This window comes from Notothenia rossii (assembly GCF_949606895.1).
Source record: "Notothenia rossii genome assembly, chromosome: 10".
Taxonomy (NCBI): Eukaryota; Metazoa; Chordata; class Actinopteri; order Perciformes; family Nototheniidae; genus Notothenia; species Notothenia rossii.
Window position 1 is genome coordinate 14,568,755 of NC_136908.1, and position 22,391 is coordinate 14,591,145.

At 40.2% G+C, this 22,391-nt stretch overlaps 1 protein-coding gene across 1 annotated transcript; it reads left to right on the top strand.

Annotated features, from left to right (window-relative positions):
- The first annotated feature begins 1,837 nt into the window (after window positions 1-1,837).
- On the top strand, window positions 1,838-14,956 carry tmem64 (transmembrane protein 64). Its single transcript, XM_079653795.1, has 3 exons — window positions 1,838-3,378; window positions 9,629-9,784; window positions 12,048-14,956. The coding sequence occupies exons 1-3, from the start codon at window positions 2,668-2,670 to the stop codon at window positions 12,237-12,239; spliced, it is 1,059 nt and encodes a 352-aa protein (XP_079509921.1). The 5' UTR covers window positions 1,838-2,667; the 3' UTR covers window positions 12,240-14,956.
- The last annotated feature ends 7,435 nt before the right edge of the window (window positions 14,957-22,391 follow it).

A 22,391-nucleotide genomic window follows, 5' to 3' on the forward strand; every position in this document is an offset into this window, starting at 1 on the left:
GTTCTCCTTTAAGTTGACCAAAGGGTTAGGTAACATACAGTGGTTGACATAACCACAAAATTCCAAATAGCAAAAAACAAAAACAAGTTCACAACTTTTAATCTTGAAAGAATAATAAAGGGACAGAAAAACACTTGAGAAAGAAGCACTTACAAACAAATAGCTTTACTTGTGTAACAGTTTGCCCCTCAGATGTTAAACCTGTTGATCTTGTCAGACCAGATTGTTGTCAAGCCTGCATGATGTTCCACATGTAGCCTATACACATACATCAATGCAACTCATGAATAAACCCTGCAAATGGATTGGTTGTAAAACTGTGCAACAGTTCCATCTAGTGGAGTGTTAAAGCAGCACTGCTGTCTTCAATCTCAACACAAAAACTAATTGAATATAAGCATTTGGTGTAGTATAATCTATCTGTATGTACTACTTCAAAATGAAAGCTTTTCAGGAAGCCGAGGCAACTTTTTAGGGACAGCTATACAAAAAACTCGTACCAACAGCTGGGAGTCAGGCGGTGAGCAGTGTGCATGAATGCACGCATTGTCTGCTCCACTCCCCATTATGAATTTATGATGAGCATACCAAGCAGGGAGATAACCCCCAGGCTAATACTTTACTGTATGCTCTCAGAAATACAGGAGAATATGAATGCAAACTCTGCTACACATTTATTGTTCTAAATTGATCAAGTAGAATTCAATTTTGTATGTGATATGATTTCTGTTAATAATTGATGACCATATATTGTCTATATGTAAAACATTGTACAAATATATTCATGAACTGCTCCTATAGCCTACAATTTTAAAAAGAATGAACTTTGTTTCGTTTTTTGCACTTTTTGTTACTTTACTACATTTTAAAGGAACATTGTACTCATTTATTTGAAGGCTGATTTGTGTCTTTAGTGAAGTTGTATGTTGTGTTATTTTTAAAGCCTACATAAGCAAACAATCTAAATATCTTCCACCACTGCTACCTTATTGATAATCGATAATAATTTAATCTAAATAATAATGGTAGTTGTTAGTGGAAACGCATATGATAGCAGTGTCTGACAGACGAAATTATTAATAAAATGTAATGATGATGTATTTGTTTTTTTGTTTTGCAAATGTGCTGGTGTGTATACTTAATTGTACGTATACAAGTAGTCCATTTTTCACTGGTGAGAAAGTGATGAGCTATCACATGAATTGTATTTTGAATATGTTTGAGTATCTAACAGCAGCACTGATAGATTAGGGTTGTGCCAAAAAGTAAGGCAAAGTCCCAAAGACATGAGTTGTCCTTTTATGTATTCCATAATAGCAGAAATGTTTTCCCCAACAGTAACCGCATTACTTGAATAACAGCATTGCAATATTTTGAGACACACCTCTGGTAACTTTAACACTTTTATCTCAGTATATCAATATATAAATTATACCAAACAAATACAGAGGGAGTGTTTCTACTTTTGTCCGTTGTGGATTAATTCCTTAATATTTGTTAAAGGAACTAAATTATATTGATGCAACTTTCTGGTGGAGTAGTTTACATCCAAATTATTAATAATTCTGTTGTATGCTTCTTTAAACGTACATCATTTAGAGGAATATTACGAGCAGCCTATAGATTATAACGTATTCAACAACCAAACAAAAGAAGCTCAAATAAAGCCGTTACAATAAACCCAAGCTCCACCATCAAACTACCCCATCCATAATTGATAATTGATCCAAAACAAACACAATTTGTCGTGGAACCCCGTAAAATAAATCTCGCGATGACAGCAGTAGCGCTCTGATTGGATGAGAACGTCAAACGGTCGGTCACGTGGACATAGAGGGTCACTTGGCATTCTGGGACACAAACAGTGGTCGGTATGAAAAGCTTTATAACCGCGTCAACAGCAGCAGTTTCTATCCACTGTGGAAGAAGGAAGGCGACCGGAGAAACAACAACAGCCAGCAAACAGAGAAAGAGATAACTGTATTTCTTTATCCGGTGTCTGCGGCTTGTTTGTCGCTCTGTTGTCCGAGAGAAGCAGCATATGAGGAGGCCAGCGACGGTGGTTTAGTCCCTGAGATGCAACGGTGGACTTTGTTCAGGCAGTGAGCTAGTTAGCTAACGGCCAGCAGTAAGTTAGCCGTGCTGTGATTAATGCTAACTCCTTAACGTTAGCTGGACGGCAATGGTGGTGGAGTCTTAAAAGTTGATGATCTCGCAATATTTCGCTTCTGTTCATCTCAGTCTAAGGAAGAGTTTTTTTTCACTCTCAGTTTTCCTGAACTGACAGCTCCCTCCGTCCATTCATTCGGCTGTCCTGAGCCGAGAACAACTCTGAATATGGCGAGGGTTTCACACCGAGACTACAAAACTGGCGCTTTTAAATCACTGGACTGGCACGTTGCCCAGCTAGTGTACCCAAGATAAACATTGTTAAATTGGACAATTCATCAAATGGCCAAGGAGAGTGACGGATTTCATGTGTATGTCTCACTGCATGCAAAGGGTTACCACTTCTAAATGCTTATAGACCCTTTCCTCTGTTGAAGCTCAACACATTGATAACTCTAGACATGGACTTGCCCTGGATGTAAAGACTGTCTGGAAATCTCAAACGTCACAGCTGTGTGAGCCTTGCTGCTGGTCCCCAGAGCTTATTTGAGGGCCAACATGTCAATGTCAGGGTCCACGACTGTGCAGCTTTTCACCAAGCTTGTCAAGCATGCAGTGGGCAAGGCAGAGATTCAGCTGAACCGCTGGCTGCAGAGGACTGCCACAGATGACTGTGACAAAATTGACATACTGATATGCAGCGCCTTCGATGAGACAGGGGCCAGCATTGGAAAGTCAGATGGAGACCCTGAGGTTATCTGTGACTCAGGGGGATCGACCTTCAGCAACAGTGGAGAGTTCAGACACCCATGCTGTATCACCACCTTTTGCTTCAAGAGTGCCCTGCTGGCCTGCGTCCTGACTGCTGTGTGCTTCTCCTCAGTTGCACTGGTTCGCCAATACCTCAAGGACCTCCTGCTCTGGGTGGAGAGCTTGGACAGCCTCGTCGGAGCCTTGCTGTTTATAGTTGGTTTGATTATCGTGTCTTTCCCTTGTGGATGGGGGTATATTGTTCTTAATGTTGCAGCTGGCTACCTCTACGGCTTTGTGCTGGGCATGGGACTTGTTATGGTGGGAGTTTTAATAGGTACTTTCATGGCACACCTGGTGTGCAAACGACTATTGACTGACTGGGTGCTGAACAAAGTTGGGAACAGTGAACAGCTCAGTGCTGTCATACGAGTGGTGGAGGGAGGAAGTGGACTCAAAGTTGTGGCCTTAGCAAGACTCACCCCAATACCATTTGGGCTCCAAAATGCAGTTTTCTCGGTGAGTATGAATTACTGCATTACTAACAGAGATCCAACCAAACAATTTTATTTTTGTATTTCTTAAAGTTCACCTATTATGCAAAGTCCACTTTTTCATGTCTGTTATACACAAGAATGTGTCCCCTATGTGTAAACAGGTTCTGAAGGTTTCAGGAAAAAAAAAATTGCTCACTTTTTGTCCTGATCCATTTATATGAAAACCAGTCTGGAAATGAGCTGATCAGCTTTCGGCCACTTGATGATGTCATAAAGGTTTTTTGTCTTGTGTGACCATTAGCCAATCACCAACCAAGGTAACCCCCCCCCCCCCCCCCCCCCCCCCACCTTATCACCTGAATATCCTCCTAGAGCACCATTGAGTTATTTTTTAACAGAATATCTCACAGAGGGGCGTGGGGAGTGGCTCCTTATTTTCATCTAAAGTAACAGACAGAGAATCAGCACTTTTGAAACGGGGCTGAAACCGAGGGGATTATGGGATGCTGCAATGCATGATCTGTTTGGTGTTTGGAGCCAAACACTTCAGAGACAAGATTTGTATATATCTGAGACCTATAATGAAGTAATGAAAAACTGTATAATAGGGGACCTTTAACTTTGCTTTTTTCTTGATGAACTGTTCTGTCTATAAAATGGCAGAAACAGTGAAACAAGGTGGTGCCTTTAATGGTCTAATTCAACCCTATCGATTAATAGTAAACTCATATGGATTTGAGCAGAAAGGTCACAGCAATGCACCAGCAAAGAGGCAAACTCATTAACCACTAGAGGACGGTTCAACAATTACTTGCAGTCATGAGAAACAAACCTGTGACCTTTTAGATTTTTAGAAATAAATCATTTTCTTTTTTGCTGGACCAACCTACCACACTAGGGAAATCACAACCGCACAGAAAATAGCGTCAAGTAAGAGACCGGGAGTATGTAGAATTTCATCATTTTAGTTCTGATGAATTTTGGACATAGTAGATGACCTGTTCATTTAATATTCAAGAGGTTACAGTCAAGTAGGAAATAAATATAAGGGAAATCTTCAGAGAATCAAGACGGATTTTTCTTGTAGAAGAAAAAACCGTTCCTATTAAATGGATTATATTGTAGCCTAAGGACTGAACTATCAATATACAATTTTTAAGTCTTACTTTTGGTTTTCATATTTGGAGCAATGCTTTTTTCCCGAATTAAATAATGATCTGATGATGATGATAATGTTGACAAAACCATGGACATCTTTGTTTTCCTGTAAGTATACATCCTCAGCCATTTGTCTCGGCAATGTGGTCTACATTATAGCGCTAAGCAGTTCCAGGATATTGCTTTCACCTGCACTCCCACGTTTAACCTGAAGCCCTTGACCTTCATACATGGCATGAATAATTTATACTCGCTGATTACCCTTCTCAGTCAACTCATTGATACATCCAAATGAAAAAAAGCCTTGAGGGATGTGTGACTGTGTAGTAGGACGTCAGCTGGGAGGTCATGCAAACTGAAAAATGTTATGCCAGTGTTAATTGAATGATTAATGAAGAATCCTGACCTGCGGGCGAACTTGATGTTATGTAGCTTTTCAGGCCTGGCTCTGTAGAGTATTTCAAGCTATACTGCTGCTAAAAAGCTCTTATCACTGTCTAGCACCAGATTATATCATATCTCTCACAAGTTGAGCTGCAACCATTAGTCGAATAATCGATTGGTTAAACATCAGAATATAATCCATTGGCTACTTTTCTATCAAATTAAACTGCATTTTTTTTTTTAGACAAATTAAGACACCTTGGACTTTGAAAAACCAGGAAGGACATTTGTCAATATTTACAGAAATAGAACAAACACGTTATCTATTCATGTAGAAAAAATCTAATCAGAATAATCAATAACGGAAATAACCATTAGTTGCAGCCCTTTCACAAGTCCCACATTTTCCGATTGAGTGGTGTTACATTTGTGTTCTAAAAGAATATTCACATGGTATTTTTTAAATATTAAAATTGAAAGGCTTCAAAAGGTTGAAACTTCAATGTCCTGGAGCTGCAATAACAGCAAAATGGTATCCGGTTTTAAAAATAGGGAATGTGTTTTAAGTGGTAGCCTGTTGAGTTTTGAAATGCCTTCTTCGTACATTGAGACACAAACAAACATTCTGACCGAACAAAGCTCCGTCTAGGATGAAATATTCTCCATCTTAAGATAGTTTTCAGAGTCAGTTTGTTGGCTATTTCATCAATACCTATGCAAACACATATTTTCTGCTTTAAAAAATCAGGCTTTTATAATTGAGTCTCATTCAATGCATTACTTTTATAAATACAGAGATATAACTTGCATTAAAAATAAATATGTAAAAAAGTTCAGTTAATTCAGGCTATATTGGAATTCATCTTTACTTAGACATCACATTTCAAAAGCAAAAAGCACTGTTTAAAATATTTAACATCCCAGTAAGAAGTGGGGATAAAATGCGTTCAATGTCATCGTATTTCATAGATTCTATTTGAGAGCATTAGTAACATTTCTGTTGTTTTGAATATTGCACTTTATTATTGGTCAAATATATGGGGAGGAGAGAATACAATTATTGTTGAAGGCAGAAACAAGCAGCAGCACAAATATCCAGGCGTGGATCCAAAGAGCTTTTAAAGGCATTTCTAGCTGAGAGCGTTCAGGAGTTGATGCTCAGGCCTGAGGCAGGAAAAGGGAAATAAGATGACGTAAGTGAGATTCACAAGCACAGTAATTGCATGTTGCAAAAACCAGTTAGCGTTCTGTGATACTGATTTACTTGGACATATCTCAGGAGATTTGGTATTTGGCTTTGGCCTTTGACCGCTCTATATTTCGCACTCGCAACCAGCCTAAAATAAACACTCACTATGCAATTCATTCAAAATATCTCAAATGTTGCAGAGCTTTATTCGCCCATCTTTGGTCCATTTTGACGCTATAAATGCTAGAAGACTGCGATTGATTTGCAATGAGTCAGGGCCTGACCCTGTGAGTGCTTTTGAAAATGAGAGAGAATGTCTTCAACATACTGTACAGCTGGGAATGAAATTCAGGGTTGAGTTTAAGCTTCGGGCTGAACGTGAGACTCTTTGTGATGCTAAAGATGACTGATTCCTCTGTCATAGTCCAGCACTACATATACAGTTCTTCTGTTTTCACGGTTGTCTTTTGCATGACTTACTTAAACGGCTTCTGTTCGTTGTTGATTCATACTCTTGGCCTCCTGGGTGTGTACATTACTCTGTGTCCAAAGGTTGTGATGTGTCACTCGTGCAAGGATCATGGCTTTAGCTTTAACAGTTGTCACAGCCTTTAACTCGCTGTTTCATTCTGCAGAGGTGAAAATGAGATGAAAGGGACAGACTGTTTACACTGAGTTGCCCAGCTGCTGCCACTGTCACTGGAATTATTGGTGCTCCACAATCAGTTTCCTGGGGTGAAATTTAAAAGGCTGGCTAATTGACAGAACAGTGAAATGCTGCTTTTGCTCTGAGTTGTTTTTTAACTACAAAAGCCAGCAAACAATCACCTAATGAAAAAGGACGTTGGCTTTCAAATGGCTCAACCTCAACTGCTCAGAACTGGGTCATATTTGGTTGTATGCCAGTTTGCATTTGTCATATTTCCTTTGGATAGTTTCAATTTATGACAGCTGTTTGCATTTGGAAATGCAGCTTCTCTGTTTTTGACTTTTGAGAATGCTTTCAGCTTTACAGGTTCGAACACATAAAGGGCCAGGTTAACCAACTTAACCCTTTTAGAATGACCTATAACAGTGCAATAAAATACTTGGCCATTGTATCAAATCATTTTAGTTTTTCTTTTTATTATTGACCCTACATCTTGGCCTAATATTTGGCCTGAGTTGATTTGGATGGCTAATATTGCTTTAAAATCACATAACGTCTTGATTTCCATATATCAAGGGGCAACGTGATTAATCTAGTTTCCAAACCAAGTTTCAGCCCATTGTTTAGCTGTCCAGACACAACTATGTACTCTCACCGCCCTCATTGTCTATATCATTGCTCGTTTATAAGTCTCAGGAGTCGGTAGAGACTTAAACAGGAGCTAAAACAAGAGTAAATATGATCATTATTATTAGAAGTAAACCTTCATTCAAGGTTGGTGGGACTGGAGAAAATGAAGTTGTCAACTCCTCGCACGAACCTCATAGTCGAGCTCTGAAGGTCGGAGCAGAGCCTCTCACCTGGGGGTTGAGCTGCTGCTGCTGCCAGGAGCAGAGGAGCAGGCTAATGAGCTGAGTCCCATAGTCTGCTGCCTCCTCTCTTCCTTTTGGCCTCCTGCCTTCAGGGAGTTCAAACCCAGCTCTCCTAACTCTATACCTTGCAATTCATCATACCTTGTCGTTCATTATGAAGCCTGGCTGATAATGAATCTTTATTATCTTATTCTCCACAATAAAAGGTCAAGCTGCCCGTGGTGATGTACTTTATGGACCCCACTGTGGAGTTATGTGTTGTCTGCTCTGCCCTTGGTAAGCATTTTCTTTGGATGAGGCTGCATTTCACCGTGCCCTCTGCCTCTTTCTGCTGAAGTGGACGGTGCTACATTATAGCGGGTAACCTAAAACCACACCAAGAATGCAGTAGTTAGCAAAACATTGGGACGGCTAAGGAAAAAAATTGAGAATCCTTTGTGCACAAAGCGGGCATATTCAAGTCGGCGTGTGCATTTTATTACATGAAATCCCTGCTCGCTGGCCTGGGTCCATCCTGCTGTCATAAAGGGCTCATGAACCGATGAATTAGTAATTTCCTCGTGTGTTTTACAGGACCCTCACTACAGGGCAGACGGGTTTGTGCAGCCAGTACTTACACACTGTTCCTCACCCTGCACTTTAAAGGGTAAACCCTGCGCATGTCCAGATACAAATTAAAAGCGCATTACAGAAGCAATCCTACATTTACTATGCAGTCGAGATACACTACTCTTGTTTTTGTTTACGAGCACAAACTAGGATCTGCTTTGCTGTTCTGAATAAATCAGGTCAAGCCGAGGATGGGGTGTTTTTTCACTTGAATTTGCCATTTATCTTGATACACGGGCTTGCAGAAGCGAGTGGGAGGTTCAGTGGGAATTCTCTGCGCAGTTATAAAAATACCGACCAGCCCTTCCCTGGTCGTATAAGACAGCTGCATACGCTACATGCCTCGGTGGGAAGACTTCTGAGGACAGTTGCTTTACAACTCAGGGATGATAGCTGAGAGAAAGAGAGTGCATTCTTCTCCTGCTCTCACAGGCTCACATGTCATATCTCAGAGATCAGCTGAAGGCATTTTGAACGTGTTGACAAATGGTGTGGACACATCACTGCTTGTCTTTCAAGGAGAAAAGCCTTTTACATGATTATGTGGAGGACAAACTGCACAACTACCAAGTCAGGATAAAAACTTGATAATATGGTCTGGTTTTGGCCAGGTTTTCATAACGCATTTTTCCTATAAAGTGTAAGCCAGACTCTTATCAGTGTGTAGGATGAGTGGGTTTAGGATGTATCAAAAGGAGGCAACACTTAATTGTACCTCCTTGTAGTTTGAACCAGGCAGTGTCTTTCAGGAACATGCTGCTATCAGCCACGGTGCACAGTGCCAAGGTCGCATCCTCACTTAGCTGCTGATGTCATCATTTGATCAAGGGTGATGGCAAAGGAGACCCATGTTTATTTCTTGGTGGAGGGACTGCGATATGAAATGAGACACTGAGCTGCACGTGTGATATGTTCAAAGTATATTTACAAGATGGCACAGGGATCATGAAGACTATTTTTTAGGCTCAAAATTACAATTTTTGCAGCTACTCTCCAAAATGACATTATAGTGGTAAACATTTTGTTTATTTCTCATCGGGATATTACACATATTCTTGTCAAAGTATTACTGACCCTGTCTTTAACCTGGTTCCAGTTTTTACTTAACTTTAAATGTCCGAACCTTTGTTGGCAAACTGAAATGTTGAGTGAGGTATTTAGCCTCGCTCTTTGAATTATAAGTTTAGGTTCTTAAATATTTGTATCTTGTGTTATTTGATTTATTTGAAATATAAACAGATTTAACAATGGAACGCGTAGGACCACTACAACGATTAGACCTTAACCCTAGTCTTAATTCAGCACAATAGGGGCTGTTGAACAACGGCATTGTAGTACTACAGCAGATGTGTTCCACTGTGCTTTGTTCTCTTATTAGAAGGTCTTTATAACATATTCCTCTTTTCTTTAGATCACAGATGTGTCCTTGCCAAATTACCTGGTGGCCTCCTCTGTGGGTCTGTTGCCCACTCAGCTTCTCAACTCGTACCTGGGCACCACGCTCCGCACCATGGAGGACGTGATCGCTGAGCAGAGCGTCAGCGGGTACTTCGTCTTCAGCCTGCAGGTCAGCTGCCGGTCACAAAGGAAGCCTTTATCAAACTCTCTCTCTGTTTATCTTTACATTGTTTATCTTTACATTTACAAACATTACCGTTCGCACATGCCTCTCAGTGTCAAACAACTTGTGTAATATATTCCTAACTTGCATATACAGTTAGATGTTTTTGAAATAGTTTTGCTGTTACACGTGGTCTTACACACCCTTACAACCTATAGCAGTCAAACCATGTTGATCAATTTAAATGTATAATTGACTAAAGTTATTTAGATTTTGAACAAACCCCTGCCATGTGCTTTGGGTCATTTTTGAGGGAGAAATACATTTTTTACCTGGTTTGAGATCATATTCTACCCATTCAATGAGCCCTTCACAAGAGGAATAAGCACAGTAAACCTGAAAGGTACCTTTTTTTTATGAGCGTCTCCATGGCCACCATTTGCTTTATTGTGTTTTATTTTGAATCTTCGCTCGCCGAGGAAGCATGGAAAAGGCATTTTTCTCTTCCTTTTTGAATTGAAGATACAAATCTCAACAAGTCTGGTTTTTAAAAGTCTGTTTTTAAACTTGTCCTGCTTTGACCCACATCATTGAGGCACACGTTTGCTTGGTACTTTTTTCCCCCTTCCTTGTATTTAAAACAGACATCTTACTCAGCATGTCAAACCGTATCCTAGGACAAACGAGCCTCGACATTTCCCCCTCCCCTAAGTCTTCAGTTACATAACCGTCTAGAGTGCTAATTCCAAGCCTTGTGTAGTAATGCTAAAAATGCCCCTACTTCTGTTCAGCTCAGTCAAAGGTCATTTGAGTCTCTCACCACGCCTCCCAACAGCTGTTGAGCTTCTTTATATCCTCGGTGCTACGGCATTATGGGTAGGTGCAGTTTTGACACATTAGCAGAGGTCAAGGCCAAGGGTCAGTTTAACATCAAGTAGGCGTCAGGTTCTCCTGCAGAACTAAAAGCTGTTGCTCCTAATCGACAACTGGCCTTAATCAGGAGGAAGCTTGAACCCTGGTGGTGGGAAACCAGATTATCTCTGACTGTTCTTACGGTCTTAGGCTTCACGTTTCTCCGGTGTTAAGATGTCTACTATTGCTAACTCTTGTCAAGAAAAGGTATAATTGTCTAATGAATAATCAAACAAACCTTGTTTCATTCACGTATTGAGAAATCTCGATCGCAAAATAATTAAACAAGCGAGTGCCTGTTTTTCCTGGCCATGGACAGGTTCATTGAACACAACACGAGCGTAACGTGTCTTCACCATAGGTCTTCACGTGGTTATGTCTCGTCTGGAAGGTGTAACGGAAGGTGCTCCAGCTCTTCAAATATTGCAGTACCCATAAGGAGCCATACACATGCCGCAGTGTTTGCGAGGCTGTGTCTTTAGTTGTAAGCACAGTGGCGATCTGTTATTAGCATCTGGTTAGCTAGCTAGGCTAACGAATTTAAAGAGCTTTTCTACAACCAGGTGGAAGAGAGCTCTCTCCTGAGAGGCTCAAATAACCTCAGCTCAGTGAGGTTAAGGCACACCTTGATATGATCATTATAGTTATTAATGAGACATTAGAGACTCAATTATTAACAGGTATAAAATACTATATGACAGTAACAAAAAAAAGTTGTTAAAAATAACAAGAATAGAGTTTGAAAGGGGAGTGATTTGTAAAATATCCAAAAAGAAAAATCTGTCATTGTCAGATGGTATATTAGGCTGTTTTTTTCCTGCTTCGAATAGTTCTCTCTTTTTTCACCATACCTGTGTTTGCATCACTGTTAAGTGCATTTCGAAGTATTTTCTAAGAAGAGCTATACCCAAATGACAAAACTCCATATCACTTTCTCTCCTGCGCAGACATTTTTTATCAGTTGTTTGAGAAAGCATGAAACTAACCTGCTGACATGAATACAAAAATGTAACTTATCCAATTGAAACAAATTCCCAGAGACCTCATACATGTCTTAAAAACCAAGGAATTGTGTTTGAACCGTCTACTTTTCCCGTTAACTGGTGGATTACAGCCATGCGTTGGCTTTACTAGCATCACTAGCATACATGAAAGAAACTACCCTGTTAACCAATCATTTGCTCCAAACCAGTTCATGGAAAACAACAACTGCATTACTTTATGACACCCTTTCAACTTTCGCCTGCAATTTTTGTGAATATGAGTCGGAGCTATTGAGTCTGATGTATTGTCATGTACAGATGTTATGTGTGTGTCAAACAAAAACCCTGACTTTCCTCCGTGTTTTCCTCTGCAGATCGTCATCAGCATCGGCCTGATGTTCTACGTGGTGCACCGGGCGCAGGTAGAGCTCAACGCCGCCATCGCCGCCTGCCAGATGGAGCTGAAATCGTCGCACATGAACGGCTCGTCCACCAATCACAGCGGCTTCACCTACTGCAGCAAGAGAGCGGCGGCCGGCAGCGGAAACTGCATCAACGTGGTGTGACCTACCACTCAGTCGCTGAATTGTAAGACTTCAGAGCCCCTCTATGTTTAGACGGTGTCTGAAATGTTTTCGGGGGGTTTATAATTTCCAAAATCTTGTTCTGGCAACACTATGGAGAAAAACCCTGAAAGCGTACATCCTTAGTCGGTACGATGTTTTAGATGTGTAGACCACGCACCCTTTAAGAAACGGTGCTGATGGAAGATGCTACACATCTTGTTAGATTTTTTTTTTCTTTCTTTTTTTTAAGGCACTTCTCAACCTATTAACTTAGTTTACTTTGTTATAGGAGTTGTCAATGAAATGATGATATTTAGAGATTTAAGAGGTGGCTAAATGAGTGAGTCCGTACAAACAATAACTCTAGGCATTAACTGCCTGCTAACACCATGAATGTGCAATCTGGAGCTTTCTAGAGAACCAAGGAATTTCCATTTCAGTGTCAAAGAAATGCCAACCTATGCACCTTTCACTTCATCCGTTTTTATTTGACTCAAGCTATTTATGATCTGCATCCAGTGCTAATTCACGGTACAAATAATAAGGGCCTTATTACTTTTGTAAAAGAAAATTTGGCTTTTTAGTCCAGTTCCTTTTTTAAGTGTCTTATTTTTGGACTACGGAGAGAGGGGGGAGCTCTCAGCGAGAACTACTTTGTGATTTCTGCTGGCTTCCTACCACATTAGCTGAATCCGCCTTGCCTACCCGGACATGGTTTTGGCGCTTCTGCAGTTTTTTTGATAAGAGCAGCTGGGGAGCAGAGCAGATTTCACAGCACGAAACTCAGGAATGTTTCTGCCAGGAAGGTTGAAGTGATCATCAGCTCCTCGGTAGCACAGACACACGTTCTGCTACACTGCGCCCGGACCGAGATGTCAAGCTTTCCTGTTAATGTTTATATTCATTTTCAATTAGGTTTTACATTTGTTTTTTCGTTATACATCTTTGGCTGTGAGATTATCCATTAGGATTATTATATAATTTGTGTTTAAGATAGTTGTTTTGACAATTCTGTGCAATACATCAACAAGCGGTGATTTAAATGGCATGAATGTGGTATTTCAGTGCTGAAACCAAACTAATCAGAAATGCTCTAAGCATCAACATAACACAGAGCTGAGTTTATTTAAGGTTTTACTTAGATTCTATGTGTGTAAGCTAGATGAGATAGAGAAGCTGTTATTTTGTATGTGCCATCATTAGGTAAAGCTTATCATGACACTGAGGCTATATGTGACTTCTGACGGACAGTATTTGATTACTTAATGTTAATTATGGACCGGTTCTTTATAATACGACAAAGCTCTCATTCTGTAGGTTCTCTTGCACAGTCCACTAAACAGATGTACATTATTTTCATACAGATACAGTTGGAAGGGGTTTGGTTGCTCAAAAGTTGAAGCTGATGTGTCTCAGAAGCCGACAATCAAACACAACACGGACACTAAGTGATGAATGTGATAATGTTTTTTATTTTTACATGAATTATTGTGATGCTGCTCCTCAGACAAAGTCTGGTTGAGGAATAATAAGGGCTCCTATATGAAATCTTCATCTCTGTGTATTTGTAATGCTGGCACACATTTTAGTTTTTCATTTTTTGTACTAAAGTTTGTTTTTCTTTCTTCAAAGCCAGATTTAATGTTCGCCCTACACATTCCATGCTGTCAGTCCTCTTCAAAGCTGTAGAGTTATTGTCATGCTCAGTGTTGATTGAAAGGGCCCCTTGCTGTCTGAATTTAGCAATAATGTTTGAAAGCAAAAACAATGTGATATAAATCATGAGATCTGTTGCCAAGTGTTGAGAAGAGCTGTTTACTACGGATGTTGAAGACTGACTCGTGAACATGAGGGAACAAAAACTGCTTTAGAGTTGTTAGTCGAGCCATGGTCCTCTGTAAGGCTGAATATAAATATTACAGGTTATTGTTTCAGTGTTCAACCTGCCTGTTGCCTCCCGCTGCCTCCGACAGATATTTCTGCTGCCACTTGAGTGAAAGAGACACAGAAAAACTTGAGTCCCGAAACATACCGATCCCTCATTGATGTTCAGAGATCAGACCTCTCGTTATTAAAATCTTCTAAATCCAATTTAGACACGTTTTCCAGTTTCTTACTTGAAATGAACGGTTAGGTAGAGAGATTAGTTAATTTTATGGCTGCAAGATTTTATCAAATCTAGTCACCATTCATTTTTTTTAACGGCATAGAAATTATTTTGAGTTCTAGCAGTGACCCCACCCTCCAAACAAAATGTGAGTCAATGAAGTCAACGTTATACCACGTTAAATGCAAAAATCTAATCGATGAAACTTGATCAGCCACAAGTTCATTGAGATTTTGAAAACTTGAGATTGTGGGAAAATGAGCAGTGAAGGCGTTCCTCTTAGGTGGTTTCTACTTAACTTAGATATAGTTATGCAACAACTGATTCCTAAGGGAAGTATATTTCATAAACACCCACGCAGACCTGCACCTGGGATGTAACTGGACTGTTAAGAGGAGTACAGTGTGATGTCATTAACTCAAAGGTCACGTTTAGGGTCTCGTTCGGTGCTATGAAATGCAATACTTCCCATCTGTATCAAGTGCATTACACATATACTGTATTTTGTAATACAGAGAATTTTACAGTGTATAAATATTGATATTTATCGCTGTACAATGCTTGTTCAGTGTTATTTATGAGAGAAAATAAAACAGACTTTGTTACAAAATGTTGGTTCAGTTTTATTACTTTAATGTTTTTATGTGGTCCACTCCTCTGTTTAATAATTTACATCTCAGGATGACTTATGTAATACAGAGTCAACCTCTCTTGTCTGTAACCTTGTTATTTAAGATGGACTTTAACAGCCTGAAGTGACTGCTATCAGTGGGAAACTCTGAATTCTTGACAGATGTTTTCACAGAAATGTGTTACTTATATATCTCAACCATTACATCGTGTACTTTCCCCCTCGTCATAACAGCACCCCACATATTCGCTCGAGGCACTATATTGAGAGATTGTGCAAGTCTTACATGTCTTCTTTAAGACTAGTGAAAGAAAACACCCATAATCCATATGCACGTGTTAATTTTACTTATGCTGTCTTATTTTTATCTGCAGGTTTTTCCCTCTTCTAACCAAACGTAAGCATTAGATAATGCCATGAATGATTATTTAAAAATAACATTAAGGACTTCTAATACAAACAAATATTGTCCTAATTAGGGATGTAACGATATACCGATTATCGCGGTATCGCGGTAAATAAACTTCCCAATACCGTCGTGAGACTGACTAAATCTACCGTGATTTAAAAAAAAAATAAAAATCTTTTTTTTTTTTAAAACACTTTTTTTTTTTAAACCTTTATTTAACCAGGTCGTCCCATTGAGATCATCGATCTCTTTTTCAAGAGAGACCTGTCCAACATGACAGCAAGTAGGTTACAATATGAAAATAAAACAACAGATAACACAAAAGGACATCGTATTTACAGGGCTACATGTACATACCTAGAGACATTGACAAGTACCAACCATATATTGATATCTCGCCATGTCAATAAGCCTGGCGTTAGACTTTTTCGCTGTCCGTCATTTTGACAGACAGGATCGTAAAATATCCGTCATAATCCCTTATTACCCGTCGGGTCTGAACAGTTCACGATAGAGCATGCTCATGAACTGTCAACGGGGGGTGGGGGGGCGGTGTTATGCCGTGTGTGCATGCACCTCGCGGGACGCGCACAGCGTAAAGCAAAATCTCCCAGACATGTATTGATCTGTACGGCAAAGTACGGTTTGGAAACTATATCATTTCCTTTTGGAGGGCATGCATAACACGGCATAACACCAGAGCCTGGCTCTGGGGAAACGTTGGCGCTGTTCCGAGTTTGTTCTAATCTGTCAAAATTACAGACTGCTTTCAGATTTTTCCGTCATTGTTAAATAAAATATTCGGTTAACGCGACCACTGGTGAGAGAGTTTTTTCCAGAGCAGGGGATATTGTAAATGCCCAAACATCCCAGCTTATAAATACCTGGAAATGTGGACATTCTCCTAAAAACCTGTCTGATGATGCTGAGTGAGTGACTAGTGAGTTTGAGTTGAGTTACTTGAAAAACTAAAGTGAAACTTGATTTATTTTATTGCAGGGTCTGATTATTAAATGTCCTTGTTTATTTGTGAGATGCAGTGGCATAAAGAAAATGCTTACTTTGTTGGGTAGTACCAGTAGGTACAAAAACACTGGTTTTCTTGTTCCAGTCTGTTACTGTCACTTTGTTTTTGACACTTTAAAATACTGCTATCCTACAAAAATGCTGTAAAAATCAGATTTATTATGTAATAAAGAAACATTTTCCGAGTAAAAAAATGTTTTATTGAAAAAAAAAGAATTATGAATTTTTTTTTCTTACCTTTATTATTCAATATCACGATAAATACCGTACCTTGTACTTGTTATCAGGATATTATCGTACCGTGAGTTTTTGGTATCGTTACATCCCTAGTCCTAATGCAATTTATCAACATGGCAACAATTATGATGAAATCTAACATGTTTTACCCTGTTTATTCTTTCAAATGGTTTGGAATTATTAAACAAAATGTAGTCTTTTCCTCACAGAAATCTACACTACATCAACACCATATGACAAACATGACTATTCTGATGGGTTTAAAAAGGGTTTGTTCATACATCATTCTTAGCACTATTTATATAATATTTTATTCATAAAAACATGGCAACATTTTTTATTTCAAAAATATTTGTATGAATTTTCTCGTTCAATACAGAATTCCCACAGATGTGCCAAAAATGTTGTAGAAAAAAAAAAAAAGCACTAGGTCTTGTGTGGAACAAATGTTGCACCTGACTTGACCCAGCGCCGTATAGATAGAAGAGTTACGACAGCGGAAGTCCAAAAACGGTTATCGTCACGTGGTTCATGCAGACGAGGATTGTTCCCCGGAAGTTCATGGCGGGCAATTTGAATGCATTGATAACAGGAGATAGAACTACGATTTTTGGTAATTATTAGTGAATAAAGGTTTTGATTTGCAATATTTATACAACAAATCGATATGTGTATGTATACTGAGGAGAGACAGGGAGGGTGGACACCACCCACTCAGCCAGCAGCCAGTCAGCATACGAGGGAACCAGCAGCCAGTCAGCATACGAGGGAACCAGCAGCCAGTCAGCATACGAGGGAACCAGCAGCCAGTCAGCATACGAGGGAACCAGCAGCCAGTCAAACAGATCTATTAAAAAAATTAAAGAGCCAAGAAGGAATCACCAAAAAAGCAAAGTCTGCACTAATAAAAATCAGGAAGGAAAACACAGCTCTCAAGAAAACAATGAAAATTAGGGACAACAAATATAAGAAGACGTTTTCAAAAGACCAACTTAAGGCATTAGGCAGACTCACCACAAAGGGGATGAAATAGACAATTAAGAAGGCTTTAAACATTTGCTTTGCGTCCGGACTAACGGGTTACAAAACTCTGCAGGAATTGCAGATTCCCCTTCCAGGAATAAGGACACTGCAAAGAAGGATGCAATGTTAAGTTTGAGCCTGGTGTGTAACAGTTAACATCAATGCCCCTCCACCCGTAACATCACTGCCCCTCCACCTGCCAACATCACTGCCCTCCACCTGCCAGCACCCAGCCAGAGGAGCGCAAACAACAAAAACAAGCAAGGTTTCCCGTCATGTACCTGGAAGTTTGGGTTGGCAAAATGGAGTAAGAGAGGGACTTGAAAAACCTTGGTGGCTTTCTACTCATGTTGTTACAGTTGTCTTGGTTACAGCTCTCAAGTTTTTTTTTTTTTGCCATTTCCACATCTTTAGAAAATATGAAATAAATGAAGTGAAATCAACCTCTTCTCTGGAGAACAAACTTTGATTTCTCTGTCTTGTGAGTTTGCAGTCTTGCAGTTTTGCTCCTCCACCTGTAACATCACTGCCCCTCCACCTGCCATACAGTAGGTTACTAACACGATTACTTATATAATACAGTGATAGAATACATGTTTAGTATGCTTACTTATATAAAACAGTAGTATTAAACTTACCTTGTGTTTTCACTCTCACTTAAGTCCCTCTCCCTTTGCCATCAATCCAAAATCAGCTGAGCTGCAACATAATACAGACAGGTAATAATCAACATAATCACAAGGACACAATATGGCTCTGCTAAAAACACTCACTCTTACACGCACCAGTTATATTTATCTAATATTTAACTCCCTCCACCCGCATACAATCCCGTTTAGAAGCCCCTCTTCTCTAATTCAACAACGTTGGATGAAACGACATTAAGAGAACGGAATTTACAATTAAAAGGCTGTTCAACGTGTGTTGCTAACTTGATCCGTTATCCTAGCTTTATCTGTTATCTGTAAACGTTCCCTAAATCTACTAATTTAGGGATAATCCACTGACATCCTTTAATACAAATGTTAATTTGAATCAGATGTACTGATAACATCCGCAATATAAATCTTTAAACTTCTTCTTACCTTTAAAAGTCCGTCACGAACGGTCTATTATGCTGCAACTCTACAGCTCTGCTAGCCTTGGCGCTAACTTCCGGGGAACGATTGAGAGGCTCCACGATCCGCCATTGCTGTAAAAAAGTGGTCCATTGGAGTGAACGGAGATGACGTAACTCTCAGTCTATACGGCGCTGGCTTGACCCAATGTTCAGATATCTGTTCTTGAAATGTATGTTAATTAGTACATCATTAATGAGGTACTGCCTCTTTGCATATTAAAACACATGTTCAGAAACCTATTTATAGATATTTGATATCTTTGTGTACGTAATCAACTGGGGAGGTTGAAGGTTAATGGCGGCCGGCCCATAGGGGCGCTAGGGGCGCCGCCCCCGCTCTCCCCACATTAAAAATAAAAAATATATATATTTAAAAAACATATTTTTAATTTTAATTTTTAATAAACAAGGTAAATATTATATAATTGTTATCAGTCAAATGTATAATCTACAATAAAATCTCGTTTAAAATTGTGTTACGATGTCTAAAGTTACTGATAAGTCACATGTTTCCTGCCTGGCCTTGCCCGTGCATAGCGCCCAGACGAGAGTGCAGCAAGTGCAGCAGAAGCCAACTGTTGCTATCTTTAAACTATGCCGCCGAAACATAATTTCATCCAATCAGCGTCGTCAAATCTGATGGTCACAGGGCGCCTACTTCAGCGCCCGGTGCAGTCTGTGAGTTGTTTGGACTCGTATCTGAGGAGACAAAACAGGAAGCTGTCATACAATCTGGAAGCTATCATTAGCAGCTAATATGAAAACTCCGTTTTTGACATAAAAATTGAATTATGGATTATTAATATTGTTTTCAAAGTGGCAGACACATTGCATTAACCTATGGATTAACCTACAGCTGCGTTTTTCTCATTTTTGATCAGAATAACAGTAAAAGGTGAGCATATCTCCGTGTTTTGCTAAGTTAAGGTACGTCGTGTGATGTCTGTATTTGCTTCCCCTGTCGCGAGTTCTGATCGCTCAGTGATGATACTTTTATTTCTAGAATCTGTGGAATCTCAGCCTGTTAGCTAAGCTTGTTTGTGCATCCGATAAGTATTGATTTATACCTAGAGTGCGTTAGCATTTTTTCGCTCAGGGCTCATTTAGACGCTTCTTGTGAGACTTGTGTTTTGTTTCGGTAAACATGGTTCATTTCATCAGTTAGCTGAGTTTCTTCCCGTTAAATGAGTAGGACACATGAATAGTTTATTACATTTTAAGAAGCCCTGAGACACAGTTTCGTGAGAAAAAAAAAAGGGAGTTCACAGGTTCAATGAGAATTAAATCATTTTAAGTAATTTTGAGTGTTCCCAAAGCCCCGGTGTTCTGCAGTTGGTGTGGGCCTACTGTACTGTTGCACAGTTTATACTGTAGAAACTATGTCCAGGACAAGGTGTTTGGAAGTTTTGGAAGATTCATAGCTAACCACACTGAAGATTATGGAGGTATTGATCAGTCTTCTCATATTTTTAAGCCTCAATTTGTCCTCCCCTCTAACATCACCAGAAGTCATAATTTAAGGGGTCTTTTCTCAAAATGTTTTACCGGGCGAGCATCCCCCCGGACCCCCCTAGTATTGTTTGGTCACCATTTCCACAGCCCCACCTAAAATATTTTCCACCAGCCGCCACTTATATATCAGGTAACATTGTACCTTATTCACCTCCAGTGGTGGTCCTCAGTATTACTTCGTCCTCAACCCTTTGAAAGAAAAAATGTTCTCTCAGGAGGTTTCCCCTTATCTTGCAAAAATCTGAATAGCTGTCAGTGCTCAAATATGTACCAGAAGCAGCAGCACTGTACGGTCTGAAATAACGCTGGCTGCTGGGGCCGTTTGTCACAGCGATTTTGAAGGGAATCAGTGATGGATGTAGCGGTGGTGATGTAGAGTGGAGCACCACTTACGCTTGCCCTTGCCATGCCCTGCCTGTGACAAGCTATCTGTACAGGGGGAGGTGTGTGTGTGTGTGTGTGTGTGTGTGTGTGTGTGTGTGTGTGTGTGTGTGTGTGTGTGTGTGTGTGTGTGTGTGTGTGTGTGTGTGTGTGTGTGTGTGTGTGTGTGTGTGTGTGTGTGTACAGATAGATCCTGCTCACACATATACAGTGGGAACGTTGCCCACAGCCATCTGCTCACACCCCAGATACAACAAAAACAAAAACCCAAAGAGAGCACAGCCACGGTCCATCAATCACCCAGCAGACCAGACCCCCCTTTTGCATTCTGTCCCCCCTATTTTACCAGGAGCTGCAGTACAGTTTCTCTGCTGATCTTCGCAAGACCAGCCGATCTCTTCCGGGTTCGGGTCAGATCTGTGTCCGATCCATCATCATCCAGTCCTGCTTCAAAGGACAAACCTCGTCCCAGAGCCTCTCCGGCAGCACACACAAACGTCCACACAAACCAAGAACATTCATTTTGACGGGCTTCAAATGAAAGCCTGAGTTCTCACTGAGGGCTACGTGTTTGGAGGAGAGCTCCAAAAATAAATCTGTGAGGCTGTTGAAAATAAAAGCTCGGTGAAATTATAAAATATAAAAACAGAGTGAGGGAAATGATCCACACAGCTTTCCAGAGGGAAACGTATGGATGATTGTATATTTGTTGGAGGAGGGAAATGTTGATGGGCCTCTGGCAGCAGAGGGATGCTGCTCAAGGCAGGACGTTGGATCACATGACCAGTTACTTGGCCCCGACAGATGTTGCCTCCATCTGTAGCACCAATGACCTGCTGCTGCTCCACTCCTCTCGGCTGAAGTGGGAAACTGCTCAGTACAGAAACAGGAGAAATAGTGCACCTCTAGAAGACCAAGGACCATGTATTAAGAAATACCCAACAATGTTCCTGATAAATAATGATTTTCTGGCATTGTTTGTTGAATGTGAATGTACACTGAATTTCATTGGGCTTTAGACTTTTAGTGGAACAAAATAACAGAACATCATCTTTTAATTCAAGATTTATTTTAATTAATTGTTATTTAAAAAAAATGAAGGTTTAACATTGTGGCACAGGATGTTAAATTACCTAAGTTTGACTGCAATAAGATTTGAATATGAGGTCATATGGATTCTTGAGTGTTGGCCAAATAACGTGTTTTATGAAGTTACAGCAACAGCAACCTTTGACCCCTACAATCTAATCAGTTCATCAGTCACAGTGAACGTTTGTGCCATATGGCACAAACGTTCACTGTGACTGATGAACTGATTAGATACGGCGTTCCCGAGAATGGGGCAGACTGACAACCCGAAAACACAATGCTATTAGCAACAGAGGCACAAGACGACAAACATTATTCCTAAAGTTTTAGGCTTTAGGAGATGTCATTAAAGCTAGACAGACGTCGCTCACATGTCCTTGCTAATCAGGGGGAGGGAGGCCTGATATGGTGACGCCTGCTCCCGGGGAAGAGTCACATCTGTGTCCTCTCCTGAGGTCAGCTGATCCTCACTCTGTGTGACCGAGAAGTAAAAATGGTTTTCTGCTCGCCGTGCAAACATGAAAACACACTCTGAGATCTGAAGGGTGCGTTACAGGCAGCTGAGGGACACAGACAGTGTGGCGACAGAGACCGTGATATATCTGGGGTGGAACAGA